This window comes from Oryza sativa, chromosome 3, assembly GCF_034140825.1.
Source record: "Oryza sativa Japonica Group chromosome 3, ASM3414082v1".
In the NCBI taxonomy this organism is placed as follows: domain Eukaryota; kingdom Viridiplantae; phylum Streptophyta; class Magnoliopsida; order Poales; family Poaceae; genus Oryza; species Oryza sativa.
The window spans coordinates 22,937,218-22,962,547 of record NC_089037.1 but is presented as its reverse complement, the minus strand read 5'-3'; the positions used below and the strand labels follow the sequence as shown (position 1 = coordinate 22,962,547).

The following is a 25,330-nucleotide window of genomic DNA, read 5'->3' as shown; positions in this document are numbered from 1 at the left end:
TCTACACCAGCCGATGCAGGAACAAAGTTATCGGCTGAACTTCTGAAGGACTGGTTCTTCAGCTTTTATGACGGATTCCAAAAAGATGCCCGAGTTTGGTTCTTCTATGCCGACTCAATGGATTTCGAACTGCCAGCCGATTTCAGGTTCGAGGATATTAATCATGAAAAGTTTCAGCAATCCAGAGAAATCTTTACTACTGCTATCAGCCCATGTATCCTTCCAGTCGGCATCCATCAAGGGAGAAATATCCAAGTCTCCTATGAGTTTTATCATCCGATGTCATCGGCCAGACAACTTGAAATGGGACAACTTGAAATGGGAGAAATATCCAAGTCCTTATAGTACACTAAACACACTTTCCTAAAGATAAAAGGAAACTGACAAACTAGTCCTAACTAATAGATACAATTGCCTTCCCAGGACTCTATCCCTGCGTGGCAACCATCTTGAAGCACATCAACTTGAACCCGATGACGTACACCGAGTCATATTATCGGAATCGGCTGTATCGGCTAGCCCCGTCCGACTCGAACTCTGCCGACCTGACCTTAGCCGATTTGAACTGCAGCCGATTCTTACTATGTTTCCGCAGCGATCTTCATCTTGGATTCCACTTCGATCTGATCCTCACCTCCGATGCCAATAGTGATAGAATTTACCAAATTTGGTCGTTAACAATACCTGAAGTTCCAGATCTGGTTGGTACCCGTATCAGAGGTACCAGATCTGGTTGGTACCCGTATCTTGATACATGAGGTATCAGATCTGGTTAGTACCTGTAACGGATCTAGTATCATAGGTATCAGATCCGATACTTGGGATACTAGATTCAAACTTGAGGTATCAGACCTGGTACCCATGGTACTATGGTTGGTGGTACCTAGTCTGGTATCGGTACTTGATATCTGAGGTACCAGATCCGGTTGATACCCAAGGTATCAGTTTGGTACCATAGGTATCAGATCCGATACTTAGGATATTAGATTCGATATTTATGGTATCAGACCTGGTACCCATGGTACTAAGGTTGATGGTACCTGGTCTGGTATCCACGAGGTGTCAAGACCAGTAGTTGCATATTAGGCTTGGTACCAACAAAAAAAAAAGTATCAAGCCTGGTACCCAGAGGTATCATTTGTACCAAACAAGTCATCTTCTTCCTCTCTCCAACACACTATATCCTCATCCATGTGTTGATTCCTTAGCATGAAATCGAAGCAACATCAACAACAAGAACAAAAAAAATAGAGATGAGATTGTGAGTAGATGCAGGCGACGAACTACTAGAAAAGCCATATCCTCATATTCTCCCTTCTTCCTGTGGACATCTAGCCTCATACAGGCTCTGCAATTGTTGCACTCATGTCGGCTTGCTGGGGACGTCGCCGATGGCCGGCTCAGATGGCGTTGCGGTCGATGCGGCGAGAAAACGGCTCCCGGTGGCCAGCGGCTAGTGGTCGTGGGCGTAGAGAGGGGGACAGAGGATGGAGGGAGTAGCTTGCGCGCGGTGGGTGGTGGACGACGCTGCATAAACGAGCCAAGATGAGGTGTGGGGCGTTGATTATTAGTCTATCCCGTTCGAACGGTATGCCGTTCTATAGATTTTCTATTCATCTAATCATCCATATTCCGACCAATCACTTGATGGTACCTCAGTCCGTCCAATATCTTTATTCCCTTTTTCTTAGAGGATTTTACTCTACTTTTGCATAGGTTAAAGGAACCAGATTGACCCATATGGCAATCATGGATTGATAATTTGTATTTTTTTTTCCTATTCCCCTCTTGTAAAGTCTCTTGTACATAAACTATATGAGCCTCTTCTACTGTTTTTCCATTAAAAAAATCCTAAAGAGGTCAAGGAAGAAAAGAACACGTGTTTAATGATTCAAATGGTAGAAAACCAAAGAGGTTAGAGTTCCACAATAATTTGGCTATTCTTACACATTGGTGGATCCAAAGGCTGGTCCCCGGACCACCCAAATATTTGCCGGTCCAAAGGCCCAAATAGCATGCATATATGATAGTAAGAAAAAAAAAACCCCCTGAATCCCAGCTGTTAAATCGTGAAACAGAAAAGCCGCGTCATTGCTTCCGCTCCCTCTCCACAGCCCGCCTCACGTGATCTCGAATTCTCGATCAACCGTAGCAGCGTGCGACTGACGAGTGCTTAGCTAGGTTAGGACTCCTGATCAGCTGTTTCCTTCCCGACGACGACGTCCGGCGATCCAGCGGTGACGACGCCACGGAGGATCGCGGCAAATTGCCAATCGATGGCAAGCCAGCAAGGGTAGCGCGTGTGTGGGTGCCGCGACCGGCGGCAGCGGTGGCGGCGAGCCGACGACGATGGACGAAAATCCTGCAAGATGCGTCACCTACACGGGCAGACGGCCGGCGGCGGACAACATATCACGGCAAGCAGCTAAGCAAAGCAAGGGAGCTAGGTCGAGATCTAGAAGCAAGCAAAGGATAGCCGATGGAAATCTGTAAGTAAGCAAAGCAAGAATAGATGATTAACAGCTTATTGATTATTTTGTTAGCCGATTAACTACTCTAAAGTTAGTAATCTTTTTTCAGCTTTTAGTTGACCCTTCTCATATTATACTATTGTATTACAGATTGTTGAAAGTATGGCAATCTTCTCCAAACTTGTGTAGCATATCTATTTCTTTAACTCAAATTTCTTATATAATTATTGATTTTAAGGTGTTTGTAAGATACTTTATTAATATATCATGATCAACTTTTGACTAATTTTGTTAATTATACTTGGATTGTATATATTAGCATTGTTACTTTACGGTGTTTCAAAATAATTGAAGTCGGGTCACCCATATCCAAAATTCTAGATACGCCATTGTAATCTTATATGAGGGATCTGTCAGCATCGCACACGGTAGGAGTAGTAGAGAGATATTGAACCGACTTGGGCTGTTACCCTCTGCCCATGTGGTGTAATTAAGAAAAAAGGTACACCGAAGGTCCCTTAACTTATCATCGAGTTACAAAATCGTCCTCCAACCGCAAAACCGGATACAACGCATCCCCCAACTTATAAAACTGGTGCAAACCAGATCCCTTAGCGGTTTTGTCTGATGTGGCGGCTGAGTCATGGTGGGACCCACGTGGGCCCCACATGTCAGGATGCCACATCAGCAGACCGGCCTCTCCCCTTCCTCTCCTTTCCTCCTCTCTCTCTCACTCCTCTCTGGACTCTGTGCAGGGCCGGCCGGCGGTGGGGAGGAGGTCGCCGGCGCAAGGAGGTCCGACGGCCAACCGGCGACGCGGCGATGGAGGCACGGGAGAAAGGGAGGGCGGCGACAGGGCGAGGCGGTGTCCGCGGATGCGGCGGCGGAGAGGCGGCGGCGGCTACGACACGGGGCGAGGAAGTCCGACGGTCGGGCGGCGACGCTGCGGTGGCGCGCTCGTAGTAGTCGTGCTCGGCGCCCATGAGCCCGCCCCACCGCTCCAAGTCCCTGACGGCGAAGCCGCTGCCGTCCGCCGCCGTGAGCTCCACGCTGATCGCCGCGTCCGTGCCGGCCTTCCAGATCCACCCGGTCCCCATGTAGTACAGCATGTACACGCACTTGTTCTTGTCGTTGTCCCCGCCGTCAACCAGCTGTCCACGGCGCGGCAGCGCCGCCACGCCGCCCGGCGATCTCGATCCGGCGGCCTGCACGCGCGTATGCAATTAACATGATCAGATCAACTCACAGGTCACAGCAGAGCAGAGAGACGATCAGAAAAGAAAATGCATGTACCAAGACCACCACGGAAACGAGCGAGGCGAAGTGCAAGAATCTGTCAGCAGCCATTGTCAAAGGCTTGAAGAACTCCCTCTATTCCAGAGCAGATCACAAGCAGGTGACAATCATGTAATGCACAAGGAGAGAGAGTATGGGAAGTAAAGTCAAACAAACGAGTACTACATGATGAGCATTTTTAGATGGATTTAGGACTTCACGAGTTGTCTAAAAAACTGATAAATCAGGTACGTTCGCCTCCTCCAGCTCCGCGTATGTGAACCTCGCCGGCAACCCGGGGATGAGGACCTCGTCGCCGTCGCCGTCGTCTTACTTCGCGCTGCTGGTCCTCGCTCACATACGACGCCTGCTGCGACGACAGCATCGGCAACTTGAACCAGCTGCGGTTGCCGCCTAGCTGTGGCCATGGCGCCGCCGCTCGCCCGCCGACGCCGTGTCGCCGCCGCCGCATCGCCGGCCGGCCGTCGGACCTCCTCGCCCTGCGTCGCAGCCGAAGCCGCCTCGCCCTACCGCCGCCCTCCCCTTTCACCTGTGTCTCCGCCGCCGCGTCGCCGGCCGACCGTCGGACTTCCTCGCCCCGTGTCGTAGCTGCCGCCGCCTCTCCGCCGCCGCATCCGCGGACACCGCCTCGCCCTGCCGCCGCCCTCCCTTTCTCCCGTGCCTCCATTGCCGCGTCGCCGGCCGGCCGTCGGACGAGTCCTGAGAGGAGTGAGAGAGAGAGAGAGAGGAGGAAAGGAGAGGAAGGGGAGAGGCCGGTCTGCTGATGTGGCATCCTGACATGTGGGGCCTACGTAGGTCCTACGATGACTCAGCCGCCACGTCAGACAAAACCGGGGTCAAAACCGCTAAGAGACCTGATTTGCACTGGTTTTGTAAGTTGGTGCGGTTGGAGGACGATTTTGTAACTCGATGATAAGTTGAGGGACCTTCGGTGTACTTTTTCCTGTAATCAAACACGCTTCCTCACTTTATGAAAGGGGCGGATGTATATTAGTATCATTGGTCTCAGATGACACAGATGCCATCCAACCAATCCAGTGTATTGCTAGCATTTATACACACTTACCCCGACAGTGCAAGCTTGTTGACCCCAACCGCTAAATTGCAGCTGCTCAGAGGCTAAACAATATAGCTCCATCTTTGAAAACTTAAACAGTTTAACTGGTGTGGTAGGTGTTGGAGCCTGAATCTATTTTCCAACATCCTTCCTATTTCACATTATAAGATCTTTTAGATTTTGAATAGATTCATTCATACATCCATATGTGCTACATATATATGTTTAACTTCATATGTATGTTAGAAAATTTAGACAAGAGATAAAAATACCATAACGTTTATAACATGAAACGGAGGGACTATATGTTTTGGTACCGTCAGCCACCACTAATGTCACAGTTTAAAATATTTGATCCGTTGACTATAATTATTTCTTTTAGCTAATGTTTCTATCCATGTAATTAGGCCAATAATTCTATTATCAACTATTAAAAGTTAACCATATTTTTACGTATTAGTGAAAACAACTTGAATAACTTGTTGTCTGACCAAAAGAATAAAGGATTTGTATTTCTTATTACTCTTAAGAGTTAGTCTGAAATAAACATGCTCATTGAAACAACAGCAATATTCTACCGGCTCTAGCTAAAAATAACAGTTCAAGGACACCTTAGCTTACAAAATATTTAGAAATGAAGCCCTTCCAAACACTATATAAGTATAAGTGAGTGCTGACATTGGTGCCCTAAAATCCTAGATCAGCAAGGGAGTCCAAGTCAAGATGGAGGTCCACATCAAGTCGATTTCGAGTACGTTTCAGAGTCCAGGACCAATCTACACTAAAACGGGTGTCCAGGTCGCATATGTGCTCGGATTGGAGCGTTCTTTATATGGATGGAAAGTTAAGAAGATAACCTTTTCAATGGTTCTGGTCCCATATCCAAATTCTTTTCGAGTCATTGGGAATCGACCGAACAAGTTGATGTTCAGAATCTATTCCGATGCTGCGTCGCCGTATTTTGGTCTTTGGGCCGTGTATCGTGTTGGAGCTCGTTAGGATTGCGTCGTCAAGGGTTATTTGCACGACCCTAAACTCTATATATTAGTAGTTGTCACCACCTTTAGGGTTTGGGTTTTGCTTAGATTAATCTGTCAAGAACAGTTTCGCCAACCTTCGGTTTGTAAAACCCCAACTTGTGAGCTTAATCATTCATGCACAATTTGGTTGTATTCTTTCTTGTTCTTGTTTGTGTGTTCCTCAATTCACAAACAGAGATTAGCCTTATCGGCGAGGTCAACTGGTTTTCGACACGGTTGATAATCAGAGGAGACATGGTGCTGTGACTGCGGGGCTCAAGAGCGTGTTTGTTTAGAAGCCGGATCGATTTGTGTCGCGACTCCACCAAATTGACTGTTTATCAGAACCTCTCGAAAGATCGGAAACCCTTGTCCACATCACTTTATGAGGATGCATGATAAGCATATAGAAAAATTCTAACAGAAAGATTAAAAAAAATGAGAATTTCCAAAAATACCGTGAACACTATTACTAAAACTAGGAACTAGGAAGGTAACCCGTGCAAATGCGCGGGCGCTTTATTTAATGTTGCTTGAAATTTTTATTACGAATGGTTATATGTGGTTGACTTATTCTTGTAATATTCGTTAACTCTATTCTAAATCTATCTTTATCAATAATTTGTTTGGAATTAATTTGTATGTTGATTATTAATTTCTTCTAATTACCCTTGCAACATAGAAAATTATGAACTAAAATTACTTAAAACCGTACCAGCTTGAATTTATAAGAAAATATTATGTCAAAACAATTGAGTTGGTTCCTATGAAACTAACATTCGTACTATTTGTATATCTTTTTGGAATATTTAGCATATCTTAGGATGTATTAATTGAAGATATTTTCTATTAAAAAAATATGGTTAATAAGACTATTTCATATAATTAAAAGCAGACTTCTATTTACTATTACTCCATCCTTTTTATATGCTTTCGTATGTTCTTTGAAAAATGAATTTAAATTGAAATAAGAGCACAATTAAATAAATATAATTGGTAGACGTACAGAATTTATAAATGTTTAAGTGTTGCAGACTCAAGTACACTTTTGTTGGTAATTTATTATTACGAAGTTGTCATATATAGGAGGGCAGATCCAGGGGTGGTCCCGGTCCAAAAATAACCCTAGCCCAATGCATATAAACATATGTGAAAAGAAACTTTTGGAAAAAGGAATAAAACTTCATTATTAATATATTATGATGTACATTTGATCAATTTAGAGTTATAACCATGTTATGTTTAAAGTATTTAAAAAATTGTATAATTTGGATCACCCATATCAAAAATCCTAGTTAATTCATTGATGGGCTGAGTAGACATTTTAAGCATATTTATATGGTGATATAATCCATGTTATTAATTTTTTTCATGATTTTTCATAATTCTCTAATGTCATGTAAAGCACCAAGATAGGCCATATTACTTGTTTGCATTATAAATCTAATTTAGCCGTGAATATTTGTGAACTGATAATGAGTATATAGTAATATACTCCATATTTTACTCTCTCCATCCCAGAATATAAGAAGTTTTAGAGTTGGACACGGTTATTAAGAAAGTAGGTGGAATTAAATAGAGAGATGTTATTGGCTGAGAAGTGGAGGTAGGTGAGAAAAGTGAACGGTGGAGGGTTGAGATTGGTTTAGAAGTGAATGTTGGGCCGAGTTTAGTTCTAAAATTTTTCTTCAAACTTTCAACTTTTCCAACACATCAAAACTTTCCTACACACACAAACTTCCAACTTTTCCGTTACATCGTTCCAATTTCAACCAAACTTCCAATTTTGGAGTGAACTAAACACACCCTTGGTGAAGAAGTTATATTTTGGGACAAATCATGAGTACTAAAAGTTGTTATATTTTAGGACAGAGGGAGTTATATTTTTCATAATTTTCATGTCCACTTGGATTGCATAAGCGCAAACTTGGATAACATGCAAAAATGTAGAAGTATGGTACGTACACAAGTTATTCTTTTATATTGATATATTCATGGTTGAATTTATTTTTTTTATCTGCTTCGATACTATCAATCTAATTTAGACTTGTAAAATGTTCACAACAATATATAATTTCTACCAATTTAAATGTTTTATTGCTGTTTGGTTGCTATGCAAAGAAAGGGTTCTATGTCCAAACTACGTATTTTCGTATATAGCAAAATAGGAGCAATATTAATCTCAAATTATTAGTTTAATTATAAATTTAAAACAATTTTAAAAATAAAAACAAGAGTTATTGCTTAAAGTTTCTGTTCATTTAACTATCTAGTTATTCATAGAAGTGTTTTTCATAGAAGTGTTTGATATAAAATAAGAGATAGAAAAGGGAACTGCCCATACGTATAGTTTTGTATATGCGTGATTACGTACAGGAGGGAGATTCGTACGTACGCGGAGGTAGAGGTGGAATTGAGGGATTGTATATGCGTGTATATGCGTGATTGTTGGGATTATTTTATTAATTGATCCAATGGTTGAAAATGATGGGTCCATAAATTTTAAGTAAAATTGAGGGATGGATGTTTTTCTTTTTTTCTCAGATTTTTTCTAATTTAGTAGAGTGCCACGTGGCGACTTAGGAGCATTTGTAGGAGGCTACGTGGCGGCTTTAGAGCGTTTATAGGAAGTTTAATGGACTTTTAGTATATAATAGAAGATAGATAGATAGATAAAATAGATAGATAGATAGATATAGTTGGTGTGTTTGACCCTAGACAGGGTGGTAGTGTGCACGCAGGACGCATCAGCTGGCGGCGATGGTGGCATGGGGTTGCTAAGCTAATTTGACCGCTGAAAGTGATGGAAAGCAAGCAAGCAAGTCAGAGTTGCCATCTCCAATCGGTCTCCTTATCCCCATTTTTCTCTCTGTGCTGTACTACAGTGGAGTACCACGACTGTGTATGTGACAGCTTAGCTAACTCAATGATTAAAATCTCGCCAGATCCCTCCTGCGTTATCAATCCACTGAGAAGTAAGCGAACGAGATCGCCTGGGCCGGCTCGTCGGAGAAGGCTCACACGCGACGCGCGCCATGGCAGCTGCAACCGCAGCTGATGTTGCCGAGGATACGGCCAGTGTGTACTCCGGCAAGCTTACCCTCTACGTCTTCCTCACCTGCGGCGTCGCGGCGACCGGCGGCCTCATCATCGGCTATGACATCGGCATCTCTGGTAAACATGCGATTTATCTCATCTATCTTTTAGTATATATGTACTGGTTAGAGGGAATTATACGCATGGTGACTTGTAGTGGGAGAAAAAAGCATAGGAGAAAAGAGCAGTGCTAGCCTTTGCTTATACAGACTTCATGCAAAAACTCTTAAGATAATCATTTGGACCTTCTATATCTATGCTATTTCTAAAAGACATTCTACCACCACCACCACTGATACGTGGACCATGGTGTTCGTATAAGTTGAGTGCTTGGTCAATGTTTGTCTCATTGTCTGTACTTTTGTGGAGTAGCTGTGTGCTTTTTACTCTTTATAGCTAGTCTTGCATTACTCTGTGAGCTGCAAGTCTTTATTTTTCTATTAATTTACTTCTTGCCATCCTAATTAAAAGACCTCACAATTTAATTTAGGTTTCCATTAATAGGCAACACAATTTATTGACGAGTACATATTTTAACATCATATCAAATGACATCTTGTTAACATGATTGGAGTCATTGATCTATACTGAAAACTAATAATGACATTTATCCTTTTGTTTGTTAAGACCAACAAATTAATACTTTCAACAGGGATACCTTTTGCTATTTTGAATAAATCGTTGCAAAGCACGGATATTTGGCTAGTTCCTACTGAATATATCTGTTGATAACTTGATATCGATGATCAGCATGTCTACACTTCTTTATGTGGTTAAACCTTCGAGGTAAACTCAGGTCGGCTGATCCGGAGACTCTAGCCGGTTGAGTAGTTCAGAATTGCTCCTGATCGAAAACTGTTCAATTGCTTTCGAAAGATGACCATTTCTTGAAGTTGGTGTTTACAGTACAAATTACCTACATTTACACATCCCTTAAACTATAAATTTGAAAAAGTATACTATGATTACATTGTTAATTTTAAAAATTAAGCTATGTTTTCTCTAATACACAATATATAAGAGATTAATTAACTAATTTAGAAGAGAAGATTGGCTTGATACAAACATACTTACATATATATAAAGAAAAGACTGAAATCAATTAAGTAATAAAAGTGGTGCCAAATTTTAGCAAAACTAGCTAGTATAATGAGTGTCGACATTCAGGTGGTGTGACATCGATGGACACGTTCCTGGGGAAGTTCTTCCCGTCGGTTCTCCACCAAGAACAGACGGCGCAGGGCACAAGCCAGTACTGCAAGTTCAACAGCCAGCCGCTGACCGCGTTCACCTCGTCGCTGTACCTCGCGGCGCTCGTGGCCTCCTTCTTCGTCGCGTCCTTCACGCGCGCGCTGGGCAGGAAGTGGTCCATGTTCGGCGGCGGCGTCTCCTTCCTCGCCGGTGCCACCCTCAACGGCGCCGCGCGGAACGTCGCCATGCTCATCGTCGGCCGCATCCTCCTCGGCATCGGCGTCGCCTTCTGTGGTCTGGTAAGTCGTTGGAGAAATCAAATTAGACACACATTGGCAGCATCAACACAACACATTTTGACAGATCGTTCTTGAATGTGTAGTCCACTCCGATATACTTGTCTGAGATGGCGCCACCGCGGCTGCGTGGCATGCTCAACATCGGCCTCCAGCTGATGATCACCGTGGGCATCTTCTCCGCCAATCTCGTCAACTACGGTGCGGCCAAGATCAGGGGTGGCTGGGGGTGGCGTGTCAGCCTCGGCCTCGCTGCCGCCCCGGCATGCGTCATCGCCGTGGGCTCGCTCTTCCTCCCGGACTCACCGAGCTCCCTCATCAACCGTGGCCGCCACGAGCAGGCGCGGCGGGTGCTGCGGCGCATCCGTGGCACCGACGAGGTGGACGACGAGTACGGCGACCTCGTCGCAGCAGCCAGCGAGATCGAGGTGTATTCCGGCTGCTCCGCGAGACGACGGCCGTGGCGCGACGTCCTGCAGCGCAGGTACCGGCCGCAGCTCGCCATGGCCGTCCTCATCCCCTTCTTCCAGCAGCTCACCGGCATCAACGTCATCATGTTCTACGCGCCCGTGCTGTTCAAGACCATCGGCCTCGGAGGAGACGCGTCGCTCATGTCGGCGGTCATCACCGGGCTGGTCAATATCGTTGCCACGTTCGTGTCCATCGCCACCGTCGACAGCCTTGGCCGACGCAAGCTCTTGTTCCAGGGAGGCTGCCAGATGCTTGTGAGCCAGGTACACACAAATATATATAGAAGCTGATATATATACACCTATGACCTACTCCCTCTCTGTTCATATTATTAGTCACTTTTTTCCTAGTTAAATTTAGTCAAACTTTGATTAAATTTATAGAAAAAATTAGCAACATTTTAAACACCAGAGTAGTTTCATCGAATCTAGCATTGAATATATTCTGATAATATATTTGTTTTGTGATAAAAGTGCTTCTATATTTTTCTAACATAAAGAAGTTTGGCTAGAAAAAAAGTCAAGACATATCGAGTGCCTGCAAAAAAAAAAAAATGTATGCATGCATGCTTATGATCGATTCCTACAGGTTATCATTGGAACGCTGATCGGTGTGGTGTTTGGTACGAGTGGCGATGGCAACATCTCGAGGGCGTTGGCGGTCTGCATCGTGGTGTTCATCTGCGTCTACGTCGCCGGCTTCGCTTGGTCGTGGGGCCCGCTTGGCGTCCTCCTGCCGAGCGAGATCTTCCCGCTGGAGGTCCGGCCGGCGGGGCAGAGCATCAGCGTGGCCGTGAACATGCTCTGCACGTTCGCCGTCGCGGAGGCCTTCCTCCCGATGCTCTGCCACATGAGGTTCGGCCTCTTCTACTTCTTTAGCGGATGGGTGCTCGTGATGACGCTCTTCGTCTCGGCCTTCCTGCCTGAGACCAAGGGCGTGCCGATCGAGAAGATGACCGTCGTGTGGAGAACGCACTGGTTTTGGGGTAGATTTTACTGTAACCAGGATGCAGATGCACACGTTCAAGTGGCAAACAGCAAAGTTTGAAATGCACAATGCCACTGCTGTCTGATTTTATACAGATGTAGCAAATGTGAGATGCGTATTTTGGGACTGGTTAATTTGCTGCTGATATCCAGCATGCGCATCTCGAAGTAGCGCGGAGCAAAGTTCAAATATCCATAGGAATCTCAAAGCAATGGTTTTGTTTATCGACGTTTTTAGGAAAGCTCACACCCCACTGGTAATAGGAAAAAAGACCAATTAATGGTGTTATGCGATCATAGGGGGTGAGCGCGTATATATATATGAACGCTTACGTCCGTACTGTATTTCGAACACAAAAAGACAAATGGAATGGCGTGAAATTAAATTCTGAATCAGCTAGGAACTGCCGGAAAGATAACAGGCATAATATGATAGCCTAGTTAAACCAAAATGTATGGATGGGTTTGTCGCGCGATTCCTGTAGTTGTTAAGGATTGCAAGAATGAATTTCTGAATATAAACACAATGTCGTAAATATAAAAAGCCAGAATTGTATTTCCCTAATACAATTAATTGTTTGAAGCAACAATGGGAAATAGATATAGATATTATATATAGATTGATGGTCACATTAACTTCAATGAAAATTTATAACACAAATATGATGCTTAGCGCTACTGATCGATGTTCCTTTTGTATCTGAAATTCCATAAACTCACCAAATGGGGGAGGACCAGAGGAGGAAAAATCATCGAATAATAAGACAGACCGAGACTCAAGAATATAATCTATGAGTGATAAAGGATGCCGGAGCTGTAGAGTCTATGAGAACCAATAATCTAAATCTTACCAGTGGGTATGTACCATGCTTGTTGGGCACGGCCATATATAGCTTCATTATTTGTTTTTGTTTTTGTTTTTGTTTTTTTTTTTTGCCTGTGGGCACGCCTCAACCAAGCTCGAATCCCAGCAGGCGTGGCGTTTGCATTATGCCTGTGGATAACACATGCCTTTTGCTCATCCCTGTATCTTGTCCCATTTGTCCCATCTAATCATTTTTTTAGATATAATAGAATAGAATATCTTGACTTTTGCTCAACGAGTTACAGCCAATTATTACAACATATAATTACATAATGTAATTATCATGACATGACATGATATGCGGTATATATACTTGACATGGAATGTAACCCTAAATCAATTCCCGTTCTATTTTCTATCCACTCACTCCTCTCCATGCCACCGTGGCGGCGCTCATCATGTAAACTAGATGATTCCCCGCGCTTTACTGCGAAAATTCCTAAGTAACTTTTAATATATTTTTAATAATCGAGCTAAAAGTAAAAAAGTATATTAGTTATTAATAACAAATAAAACTGGGTTGTCAAACTATGTTAAGAAAGAAATACATTTAGTAGACCTTGTATGAGATTATATATGAAATATGATATCCCGCACTTTGATTATAGGGGCAATTGTATATTTGACAAGCTAACTACCAATTTGATCCTATTTTTTTAAGTTTGCTTTTTTGACCCTACTTTTTAACTATGGACATCAGACATGACCCCATTTCGTGAAACCAATTTGACGGTGTTAATTTGAGGTCGAAATACCGTTTATACCCTTGCTCATTTGACCCTGTTATCTTAGAGTTTTTGTATATTTAACCTAATTTTATACACTTGGTGTACATGATGCAATTTCTAAAAAATTTCACTTGGAATTGATATGTTGTGTGTGAATTTGAATTAGATTTGAATTTTAGCCAAAAAAATACAATTGGGAATACAAATCAGATCGCCACACAAATGGATCTAGAACAATATGACAGCATTGATTCAAATCCATTTTCAATACAATGCCTTTACCACTGATTGTTAACAGAGGCTTCTCAGAAGAAGAAGAACAAAAAGTTGTTTCGAAAAATTCGAGTACCGGCCACACTTCAGTATCCATAGACATAGATAGTATCAACATGCAAAGAAATCCTTGCCAAGAACATCATCCAACAATAACATTTCAACAAAAATTTCCTCAAGTCTGGCACCGGCGCATCCAGACACCGCCGCCGCTCCCTCCACGTCCCACCGCCGCCGCCGTCGTCACTCCCTCCACCGCAAGCCGGCGCCGATGTGGATCCATGCCCCTCCGCTGCCGCCACCGCTCCCTCCACGAGTCGGCACCGACGCGGATCCGTGCACCACCGTGTCCCGCCGCCGCCACTCCTTCCCTTGACGAGCCAGAACCGGCGCGGATCCGTGCCCCTCTGCCGCCGCCGCCGCTCCCTCCCTCCACGAGCTGGAGCTGGCGCGGATCCGCGCCCCTCCACCGCCGCCGCCGCTCCATTGACGAGCCGGCACCGGTGCGGATCCGCTTCCTCTGCCGCCGTCGCCGCCACTCCTTCCCCCACGAGCCGGCGCCGGTGCGAATCCGCGCCTCTCCGCCGCCACCGTTGGTCCCTTCCGTGTGCCGCCGTTGTCGCCCCTCCTCCTCGTCGTCGGCCGCCGCCACCGCTCCTCCTCTTCATCAAGCTGCCGCCATCTCTCCCATGCCGCCGCCGCTCCTCCACCTCGTCGGGCCATTGCCGACACTCCTCTTCATGTAGCCACCGCCGCGCGGCTGCCGTTGCACGAGGAGGGCGGCGGGAGGAGGTAGGGAGAGGATAAGGATTTCCAGTCTGGTGAGAGAGAGGAGAGGGAGAGGATAAGGGAAATGTTTATGTGTGCAAGGGTATTTTGGTCACTTGTGGCTCAAAAAACATTTTTTTTCTATTTTATAAATGAAACCCTAACGGTGTCAAAAATGAAACCAAGGTCAGACGGCAACTCCAATTTTGAAAAGTAGGGTCAAATAAGCAAACTGTAAAAAGTAGAGTCAAATTAGTAGTTATGCTTCAAAACATGGTCAAAGGAGCAATTGTCATGGATATATGTTAAGGATTAAAAAAATGATGGATATATATATTTTAAAAATATTGTGAAAAATAATGTGAAGGAAAATGATTTGTAGAATTCAATGAATTCTAGATGATGTTGCATACTTGTATAAGTTTTGCATGTTATTATTGCTAATGGATGATGAAGTGACATGTTTGCATTTTGAGCTTTAGAATTAGTGAGTTATAACTTTATAGTAAGATAGGATATTTACCTCTTAATTGTTAAATGCCTGTGCTGCATGAGTATATGAACATCCAACCACATCAAACTTTTGATTGAATTTTTAGTGAAAAACAAAGAAAACGAGTAATAACTATTATTAGATGATTCAGGTCACAATGGTCTTGGCTTGATTCAGCACATATATAAGATAGAAAGTGTCATGTAAAGTATAGTCACGCAGAGGGGAAATTAAAACACAAAGAAAATAGCATACAAAAATCTTGCGTCGAATTAATCCAAGTTTGCAGAATCAGCAGAAGATCCAGTGCCGATGACCCCAGGCGGCCACCAGTGCTTGCCGACGAATCACACCACTAAGATGCATAACTTGTTTTCCCAATGGTTACTGACGTCTAAAATTGTTTGTACACATGTTTTACCCAAGCTCTCTAGAAAATTTCTAAATCACCCGTTGGTTCAGATGATAACAAGGAGAAGAAATGAAACTTCTGAACCCAAATTATATTGTTTAGCCCAGATTGTTCTCCATTAGTTTTAATTGTTAACTTATATAATATGAATACACAGAAAACATTATAATCATGCATTAAGTGATCATAAGTTTTTACTGATCTGCACGTTTGTAGCTGGAGGCACACTTTGTTTTAGTCAGCACGAGTCCGAGTCCCATGGAATGGACCGATTGTGTGGGATCGATGAAGCACAATGTACGGGTGGTTCATGGCGCACATGTAGGTGGCATCGAAAGACTACTATTTTTAGTCGTTCCTTTTTTTCTTCTTAAATAGAGAAGCGCTGCAAAGTTTGGTGGCACAAATCGTTCGTTTTGCTTTTTCTCTCCGCTTTCATCTTCTAGGAGTTCATCCAGGTGTTCAGGTGTGTTAGATTGGCTTGGAGTGGTGACAACTGGTAGCAGAGCAATGTCATCTCCACTTGCCGGTTGTTCCTGGTATGTCGAGGGATACTGGTGCTGACATTGCTCTGATACCAATTGTCGGCACTCTAGGCCAATCATACACACTTGACTACCGAGACGAATACTTGGAAGACTAAGGCGGAAAGGAAAAACAAAACGATAATAAGAAAATGCTGCAAAGTTGGATGCATAGACAATGCATCAACAACATCACACTCAATGGGGTGCGGCAAGAGATGTAGTTGCCGGTGCACTTCCTCCTCATGTTTAGCTGCATCAGGCATGCAAAGATTGTACAGCCACAAAAAAAAAACCTTGATGGTTGGAGTATATGGTGATGTGGGACATCGTCTTCGATGAGGGAGCTCGGAGGGACTAAATCTCGGAACCTAATTGAGGTATGCCAAACAGTACCTCGTGCATGTAGACGAAGTGTTTCTTGTATCACTAGGTGTAGGTAGCTTAGCCTATTCATGTCATCCTTGATTAGTTTGTCTTATCCCTGAACTTCTCCCTCACCTCCGTTTGGGCTTTCTGCATGACTTGTGGATATTTCTCATTAGCTCAGATATTGCCCACTAACGTGTCGTTGAGCTGTCTCGCTCCCTGCTGAAAATATTTCCTGAGATTAATAGGCAATTTGTAATGGTGACTTTGCCAAATGGTCATTTTCAATTGTAATTCTGAAAACGATAATGCTGAAAATGCAGTACAGTGCTGTGAATTTCCAGAGTGATTTTTTTTTCTGTAAGTGTCGTGAGTTCGTAAATTGTCCATGTTGAAAAATGTTTCGGCCGGCCTACCGCAGCGCGCGAACGCTCCGGCTGCAACGCTCGGCCGGCCTACCGCAGCGCGCCGCTGAGCCAGCTCGCTGGCGACGACGATGGGTACAGGTCGGCCAAGTTGAACCCGCCCGCGAGCCTGACGGAGACCTCGAGCTTGTACGTGGAGGAACTCGTCGCGCCGCGCGCACCGGCTCCCGATGGCGGGGCGCACGACGGAGTCGTTCACCATGCGCGAGATCTTCTCGCTGATGGGGACCACGGCGCCGGCGCCACCCGGTGCGCACTCGCCGACCACTGCGTGGACTAGGTACCCCGCCTGCTAGTCCTAACGGACGTGGCGAGGCGACTGGACGCGGCGCGCTAAAGAGCTCGAGTAGGCAGATGTATAGATGGTCATATGGCCCGAGGCCTGATGGCCCGTCCAAGGTCCGGTGATTTTGGCCTGGGGCAGGCATGGCACGGCCTGACTTGGGTCGTGCTCGCGGTGGCCCGGCCCATTGTGCTAGGGCTGGTACCTCAGCACGCTGGACATGCATGGTTCAGCCCGAAGTTAAGGGATGCGAAATAGACTTATTCTCAGCCATATGTAAGGCACGTCACAGAGAATAGGGAGAAAAAAATAGACATATTATATGGCACGACCCATAGAGTAGGGATATAAAATAAACTTATTTTAGCTATATATATGTCACAGCCAAAAAAAGAGAGAAAATAGACTTATTTTAAAAAAGACATAATAGGCCGCCTGTGCCTTCAGGCCGGCACGGCACGACCCGACAACTGGTGGGCTGTGCCTGGGCCTGGTGTGCAGCCCATGGGCCAGCACGGCACAGCCTGAAGTGTCGATCGTGCCGTGCCGGCCCGATCGCCTTGGCCCGTGCCGGGGCCGAGGCGTGCCGTGTGGGCCTTATGGCCATCTATAGGCAGATCCTTCGGAGCTAGCACCACATGTCACCATGGGGCATAGGGAAAGAACAGTGTATCGATTACGAGCCATTATAGACGAGGGGTCATATGTAATGGCTTCTAGTTTTGTATCGTTAGAGATAAAAGTGATTACATCTGTAATAGCTGTTGGTTAAGAGCCGTTACAGAAGAGGAGGCTTCAATGATGGCTCAAGGGTGCTTTGGTCATCTATAACGGTCATCAATGCCATCCGTTACATAAGTCAAAATTTGTAACAGTTTTAACCGGTCCATGGCACATTATAGATGTGAGAATCCGTGCTACTGAATAATAGTGATAATGTACAAAGACATACTAATTTACACAGGTTTAGATTTATTCGGAGAGAGGTATACTTACAAAATAATTAATTGTCATCATAAAATGGTGCACACTTTTATCATATATCAAAATTACATATTTTTGGTACTATCTAGTTCAAATCAATACATTTCACATCACTCACCCTAGGGTGACATTATCTATAAGTAACCAGAGAATTAAGTTTAGTCTACCAGATAAAGAGGAGCCATAAGAGCATGGAGAACGTGCCTAGTTATGCAAGAGTTCACATACACAAAACAGTTAACCCAAACATGGAATACGTTGTGTAGCATACACCATGAGCTTCGACTTCCTCTTTGCAGTGATACCAAATGTCTCGGACAAGTCAATCTCGTCATTCCTGTCTCGATCGAGGAACTCCCAGTCAAAATGGTATAGGAGGCTGGCAAGCATGAGCTCTATATTGGCAAGCCCAAGTGCAATCCCAGGGCATATCCTCCTCCCAGCACCGAAAGGAATGAACTCGAAATCTATACCCTTAAAGTCGACACGATTGTTCTCGAACCTTTCTGGTTTGAATACCTCGGGATCATCCCAATACTGATTGTCCCTAGCTATGGCCCAAGCGTTCACAAGCACTTTAGTTCCCACTGGTATGTCATAGCCCATAACCGAGCATGGCTCACGGCACTGCCTAGGAAGAAGGAATGGTACCGGTAAATGTAGTCGGAGTGTTTCCCGAATCACCAAGCGGAGGTAGCTTAGCTTGTCCATCATTTCCTCTGTTAGCTTGTTTTCTCCCCTAAATATCTCCCGCACCTCTGATTGGGCCTTTTCCATGATGTGTGGGTTCCTTACTAGCTCTGTTAAGGCCCACTCAAGTGTCGTAGACGAGGTTTCACTCCCAGCCGCAAACATGTCCTGTGGTTTTGTAAGCAATAATGAGTTCACAGAGTAATCATTTGGATTTGAAGCAATGATGAATTCTTCATTTCTCTAGAAGAAATAGGTAAGCATCATTGTCTAAACTGCAAAATGCAAACAAATTCAAAATGTAGATCTGATGATGTTACTAGTTGCTACTCCCTCCATTCCAAAATATAAATATTTTTAAAATAGTGCTAAGTCAAACATTTTCGACTTTGACCATTAATAACAAAATAAAAAAATAAAAAATCAATAATGTAAAATTGATGTTGCTAGATTTATTATTAAACAAACTATCATAATATGCAACTCTTTTTATTTAGATAATCTTACTTTTATAAATGTTGTTGGTCAAAGTAGCATCTTAAATACTGTGTTGAGGTCCAAAAATGCTTATATTTTGGGACGGAGGGAGCAGTAAGTTTGATACTAGCGTTTAATTGTTTCAAAATTAACTGGTATAATTATGTACCTAATATGGAATAGTACTGCACCTAAAATACACAAAATCAAATACTACTTCCGTTCCAAAATATAATAATTTTTAGCTATAATTAGGACGCATAGTTATTCAGATTTATAGCTAGAAATACTTATAATCGCTGGACTGTTTTCGTGGATGTGTGCGTACGGTGCATGTGCATAGTAGGACATGTCTTCTCAGTGGCGGAACTGGGCCTAGGTAACTTGGGCCCGGGCCCTACTCGTGAAAAAAAAATTAGTACCTATACCTTGTGAATTTTTCGATGATGGTGTGTAAAGAAATATCAGATGATGGTGTGTTTAATTACCAAGACGACGTTAGTGATCAAATCGGTGGTGAGGGGACACTGCACATCGCCGTTCCTCTGCAATCTGAGGAGTACGCCGAGGAGGTCTTCCTCGCCGTCGCCGTGCTCCCGGATGATGTCGTCCATGATGGCCATCAAGCTCCGATTGCACCGCTCCGTCTCCCGCATCGCGCCGCTGAGCCGGCGCGCCAGCCACGACGACGGGTACAGGTCGGCCAGGTTGAACCCGCCGGAGAGCCTCACCGACTCGTCGAGCTCGCGCACGAACTCGTCGCGCCGCGCCGACCGGGCGCCGACGGCGGATCGCACGACGGAGTCGTTCACCGCGCGGGAGATCAGCTCGCCGACGTTGACAACGGCTGCGCCGCCGCGGGCGGCGCACTCGGCGGCGACGGAGCGGACGAGGCGCGCCGCCTCGTCCTCGCGCCCGTGGCGGAGCGACTGGACGCGGCGCGCGCTGAGGAGCTCGTGCACGCAGATCCTCCGGAGCTGGCGCCACAGGTCGCAGTAGGGGGAGAAGAGGATGTCGCGGCCGCCGCGGCTGAGGACGGCCAGGGTCGGCGTGAGGTAGCGGCTGGCGAAGGCGGCGTCGTACGTCTTGAGCACCTCCCTGGCGGCCTCGGCCGACGACACGACGAGCGTCGGCACGGCACCGAAGCGGAGCATCATGAGCGGGCCGTACTTGCCGGCGAGCTCGCGCAGCGCCCTGTGTGGCAGGTCGGCGTGGCGCGACAGCAGGACGTGGTGCAGGCTCCCGACGAGCGGCAGCTGCCACGGCCCCGGCGGCAGCCGCAGCTTCTTCTTCTCCTTCTCCGGCGGAGGCCACCAGGAGCGGCATGAGTTCTTGATGTTGACGAGGACGAAGAGCAGGAGGAAGGCGAGGACGACGCCGATCAGCAATGGCAGTGATACCTCCATCTTGCAATTTCTCACTATGGCTGTCGCTGTCGCTGCTGCTCCTCCGTCTCAAGAAGGACTCCTTCGCCGTGTTGTGAAATTTTCAGCAGAGGTGACGAATTACGAAGTGGACTCGCTCTTGGCTTCTTTGAAGCGATTGCTACCCAATCTTAGTTTTTGGGTGTCGTCTTCCTCCAGGAGAACGGGAGAAGTGTGGGGGTTTCTTGTTCGCAGAATCGCAGCGTGGAAATTTACTCGTATTTGTGGGCGCGTGCTCTGCTCTAGCGAACGTGACGGTGACTAGTATTTGTTTGTTCATGTTTTCGCTTTCACTGCTTCAAACAATTATGAGGGTTCCAAGGTAACGTGTGGTTTGTAGCATCCCGAATTCCATTCCCTTATTGTTTAGCTCTAGCTAGCATGGTGCACTATCGTATATATATATTTTTTCTCACGTAGCATTATGTATTTTTTTATGTTTTATTATAATTAAAATATATTAAAATCCTAACATAATTTTAAATTCTATACTAACCTGACAAAACTAATCAATGCGTAATATTCATATTGTATTATGGTAGAAAAAAATGCTCGTGCATTGCAACAGGTGAAGACGTTTTTTTAGTGGTACAATAGCTATTAAGAGCTGAACAATAAATTGAAACATTGAAACATTAGGATTGTTACATATACATTATAATTGAAAAAAATTAATGGCCATTCATTCTTGGTTTTGGGCCGAAAGCCCATTCCTTCCTTTTTAGCCCGAGGCTAGTCCACTATCTCCCTCCGCTTGGCCATCCTCTCTCTTTGTCCGAGCAACCGAGCCTATAGTGGAGCCGCCTGTCCAGCTTGCACAGCAACTGTCGTCTTCAACCTCCGAAAGACAGTCCTGAGCCTCTATGCCAGAGTCGATCATCTCCATCAAATCCAGCCGAATCCTTCTCAATCTCCCAAAATTGGTTTAGGGCTTTTGATCCACTCAATCTCGTCTTCCCCCTTTTTCCCCCCAAAAACGAAGCGAAACTCGGGATAAAAACAGCTATGAAAGCTCGTTGGCCAGCCATCATCGGCAACTAAAATTAAATCCGGCAAATTAAAGACGAGTTGAAATGGGAAATCATGAGGAAAATGATGATGATGATTGGGGAATCGATTTTTGCAATCAATTGGAAGAAAAAAAAACAATCCACAAAATTGTTTTTGTGGGCGAGAACGCACCACAACCATCGTTCTTGTGGGATGGTGACACCGCCACAACTCATTCTTGTAGTTTTGACACTCAAGTAACTTGAGATGCAAGAGGAAGAAGGAAATGCTCAAATTTGAGACAAGATCATGAAAGAAACTATAGGAGGAGGAGAAACACTCAAGAGCAAACTACTGCAACTTGGTTCGGGGCAATGAGAGCTAGCAATGGTCATGGGGTAGCTTTTATAGGGGAGAGCCACCCCTGGTTCGGCCGAGCCAGGGGGTTGGCCGACCCCAAGTGGGCACCTATGCTGCCCTCTATTCAAGGTAAGAATAATGACACCCTTGTTGAAGGAAAACATGGCGCCCTGGGAAATATGCTTCACTCTAGTGCAGGTCCAAGGCTTGTGTTGAGTGTCAAGAGCGTACCAGCTGGTTTGATCCTGCAACCAGCAAGAAAGATAATAAACCGTAATTAGATGAATGATAGCCGATCGACCGATAGAGCCGATGACGTATAGTCGGGACCAGCCGATACGGGCAAACCAAATCGGTTGTGGCTTTATGATAGACAAATAAAGCAAAACCCTAAATATGCCATATCGGCTGTAATACTATCTCTTTTGTTTTTGTCGATTGCCTTAAGACAATATTATAAAAATAGCCAATAGATCAATATTTAGAACAAAGATAGATAATGTACTAGCTAATAATCCAATACAAACTTATATAATAAATCAATCTATATAAACATGTCAAATAGCAATCGATCACCAAATATAGAGTTTACTCGAGATCAATCTAACTTGATATATTTATATAGAGCAATCTATCTATATAAATGGCAAACATACATAAAACAGATCATGAAACATGCATTATCATGCATATTAGGTAAAATCGGCTGAAACCCCGATACTATCCTTAGTTATGATTAATTCTAGGTTAGTTTTTAGGGCTCTAGACAATACTAGGGTTGATGCAACTCAAAGTAAATAAAGAAACCACAAGTCTAAACAATCAAGAAATTAACCACTTTTCACGATGGTAGATACCTTAGCTAATCTAATCTAGTAAAGCGATTTAGCCGATACCGGCATAAACCCTAAAGCGAGAATCAACTGATATGACTAAATTGAGATACTAAAACTAAATTAATTAAGATAATGTGATAACAATGGTCACGATAAAAGGACTAATACATATAAAGCAACATAATAGCCCTGATAGTGCAAGCCATCGAGACAAGTTACCTCTTGTCGAGAGATCGTAGTCGATGCCCTGACTTGAAGCAAAGAACTCATCGAAAAGCAAAAAGAAAAGGGTGGTGATGCACCAAAAGTTGTATTGATTGGATTGTTGTCTCCTATTACAACGATATGGGCTTTATATTTATACCCTCAGTGCAAAACTTGTCCATTCTGGACATGATTCAAACTTTCCTAAAGATAAAATACAAACAAGTCCACATGGCGGACTCTTACCATATCTCTAATTCAATCCGACATTAATATCCTAGTGATGTCCATCATTCGAATTCCCATAGATGATGGTAAAGATTTTCCTCGTCGAGACAAGAAAAAGGATTTTCCTGAACCATGCTTATTAATTCGGGACGAATCTCAAAGCCAGTTGTAAAAATTGGCTCCGATGAAGGAGGTGCTCGTAAGATTCACCCCGCGGAGCAGATAATTGAAAATTGATGATGGCTCCATTGGTCGAGAAGGTTTTACAGGAATTCTTCTCTCGGATAGCAGGGGTTAAGGTAGAAGAAAAAAAATAAAAAAGGATATGAGGATGAACAAGGCTCAGAGATAAATAGCAACCGTTCCCCGGCAACGGCGCCAGAATTGCTTGTTGGTATTTCTTAACCTTACAGATAAAATTCGCAAGCGCACGGAGACCCTTGGCTACCGATTCCAAGAGTGTAGCATCATTGCGCCGAGTATCATGCTCCTCCTGTGGTTGCATCGTAGAACAAAAGTGGAGCCAATAGGAAGACATGAAGATAATCTACATAGGGTCAGATAATTGTTTACCATTAAAAATATTATCATTACGACAACGCCAAATTAACCAACACATACAATACTAGTTCCAAATAGAATCATCTTTTTAATGGACGTAGATACCCCTCTAAGCTAATTACCAAAAATATTTTTGGTGTTACGGGGTGGAGGAATGTTAAAAGCAAAAAAACACACATCTCCAAACAAATTGAGCAACATGACACTCAAAGAAAAGATGTTGGATTGTCTTTTATGCATAGCAGAAAGAATAGTGCTTGTCCCCCTCCCTAAACAAATTTTCTTTTAGTCAGGTTATCTTTCGATAGAATTATTTTCTTGTGAAAAAACCACATAAAGACCTTGATCTTTAGTGGAACCTTGAAGTCCCATAGAATTCTCTTTTGGATCCGAACATTAGAGTTCATGATCGTGGTATACATAGAGTTGACTGAAAATTGGCCATTCTTATGTAGCGACCATACAAAACAGTCCTTTTCATTTGACAGAGTTATATTAGAAAGCCTGGGGATCAAATCGTTTCACTCGATTAGATTTTAACCAACAATGGCTCTCCTAAAAGAAATATCCTGCGACATTGTGCCCATAACCTCTGCCACGGTAGACTGCTTCTTTCGAGCTACATTATATAAAGTAGGGTATTGAACTTCGAGAGCACGCGATTCCAACCACGTGTCTTCCCAAAGTCTTATATCTGTCCCATTGCATTATCTAAAAGACCCAAATCTAAGAAATTGGTCTTTAACTTTCATTAAACCGGCCCAGAACTAAGAAATACCTATCTTGCTGGACATACCAGAGAATGATTTACCATTTAAGTCTTTATTTTGCAAAAGGTCTTGCCATACGCCTTCACCATTAAGCAACTAGAAAATCCAATTGCTTAATAAGTAGCTAATTTTGATATCAATGTTATGGACACATAGTCCACCTTGATGTTTTGGTCGACATATGTTTTCCCACTTAGTTAGTCTATATTTTTCTTTTCCGGTCATCATTACTCCAAAAGAAAGTGACATAAAGAAATATAATCTTTAAAACACACCTAGTGGAATTTCAAAGAAAGATAACATAAACAGAGAAAGGCTCGAAATAACTGAGTTTAGAAGGACCAATCTCCCACCGTATGATATGTTTTTGCCCTTTCATGTGCTGAGTTTTCTCTCAAATCTATCTTTAACTCCTTTCCAATCAACATTCCGGAGTTTTCGATAATGAATAGGAAAACCAAGATATTTAAAGGGGAAAGATCTAGAATTACAACAAAATAGTTGTCTATATTGATCCTCCACTTCCTTGGCCTCCCCAAAGCAAAAAATCTCACTTTTATGAAAGTTTATTTTCAGCTCTAAGAGTTGTTCGAACACATACGGGATGACCTTCATGTTTTTTGGCCTGTTCAAGGTCATGATCTAGAAAAAATATTGTATCATTGGCATATTGTAGAATGGACAAACCATCCTCCACTAAATGTGGAATGAGTCCTCGAATTTGACCGTCGACTTTAGCTCTCTCAATGAGAACCGCTAACATATCAACCACAATATTTAAAA

General features: G+C 44.0%; 3 protein-coding genes across 3 annotated transcripts; 1 reads left to right on the top strand and 2 right to left on the bottom strand.

The window, feature by feature from the left end:
• Window positions 1-2,915: 2,915 nt before the first annotated feature.
• Window positions 2,916-4,133, bottom strand: LOC107277911 (uncharacterized). Its single transcript, XM_015772281.3, has 2 exons — window positions 3,765-4,133; window positions 2,916-3,676 (listed from the first exon to the last, which is right to left on the bottom strand). Exons 1-2 carry the CDS (start codon window positions 3,816-3,818, stop codon window positions 3,143-3,145), a joined length of 588 nt encoding a protein of 195 aa, XP_015627767.1. The 5' UTR covers window positions 3,819-4,133; the 3' UTR covers window positions 2,916-3,142.
• Window positions 4,134-8,724: 4,591 nt separating this feature from the next.
• LOC4333366 (sugar transport protein MST2-like) lies at window positions 8,725-12,075 on the top strand. Its single transcript, XM_015772280.3, has 4 exons — window positions 8,725-9,017; window positions 10,107-10,429; window positions 10,513-11,160; window positions 11,486-12,075. The coding sequence occupies exons 1-4, from the start codon at window positions 8,879-8,881 to the stop codon at window positions 11,942-11,944; spliced, it is 1,569 nt and encodes a 522-aa protein (XP_015627766.1). The 5' UTR covers window positions 8,725-8,878; the 3' UTR covers window positions 11,945-12,075.
• Window positions 12,076-17,968: 5,893 nt separating this feature from the next.
• On the bottom strand, window positions 17,969-20,837 carry LOC4333365 (zealexin A1 synthase). The gene is made up of 2 exons (XM_015773646.3): window positions 19,663-20,837; window positions 17,969-18,865 (listed from the first exon to the last, which is right to left on the bottom strand). Exons 1-2 carry the CDS (start codon window positions 20,578-20,580, stop codon window positions 18,245-18,247), a joined length of 1,539 nt encoding a protein of 512 aa, XP_015629132.1. The 5' UTR covers window positions 20,581-20,837; the 3' UTR covers window positions 17,969-18,244.
• Between the last annotated feature and the right edge of the window lie 4,493 nt (window positions 20,838-25,330).

What these genes read in the sequence shown, in the direction of transcription:
- LOC4333365 (XM_015773646.3), bottom strand. Translation starts at nt 20,580, where the DNA reads ATGGAGGTATCACTGCCATTGCTGATCGGCGTCGTCCTCGCCTTCCTC. An exon ending in TGATCACTAACGTCGTCTTG is followed by an intron (nt 18,866 to 19,662) that starts GTAATTAAACAC and finishes ACAAAACCACAG; the next exon opens with GACATGTTTGCGGCTGGGAG.
- LOC4333366 (XM_015772280.3), top strand. Translation starts at nt 8,879, where the DNA reads ATGGCAGCTGCAACCGCAGCTGATGTTGCCGAGGATACGGCCAGTGTG. An exon ending in CTATGACATCGGCATCTCTG is followed by an intron (nt 9,018 to 10,106) that starts GTAAACATGCGA and finishes GTCGACATTCAG; the next exon opens with GTGGTGTGACATCGATGGAC. An exon ending in GCGTCGCCTTCTGTGGTCTG is followed by an intron (nt 10,430 to 10,512) that starts GTAAGTCGTTGG and finishes TTGAATGTGTAG; the next exon opens with TCCACTCCGATATACTTGTC.
- LOC107277911 (XM_015772281.3), bottom strand. Translation starts at nt 3,818, where the DNA reads ATGGCTGCTGACAGATTCTTGCACTTCGCCTCGCTCGTTTCCGTGGTG. An exon ending in TCGTTTCCGTGGTGGTCTTG is followed by an intron (nt 3,677 to 3,764) that starts GTACATGCATTT and finishes ACGCGCGTGCAG; the next exon opens with GCCGCCGGATCGAGATCGCC.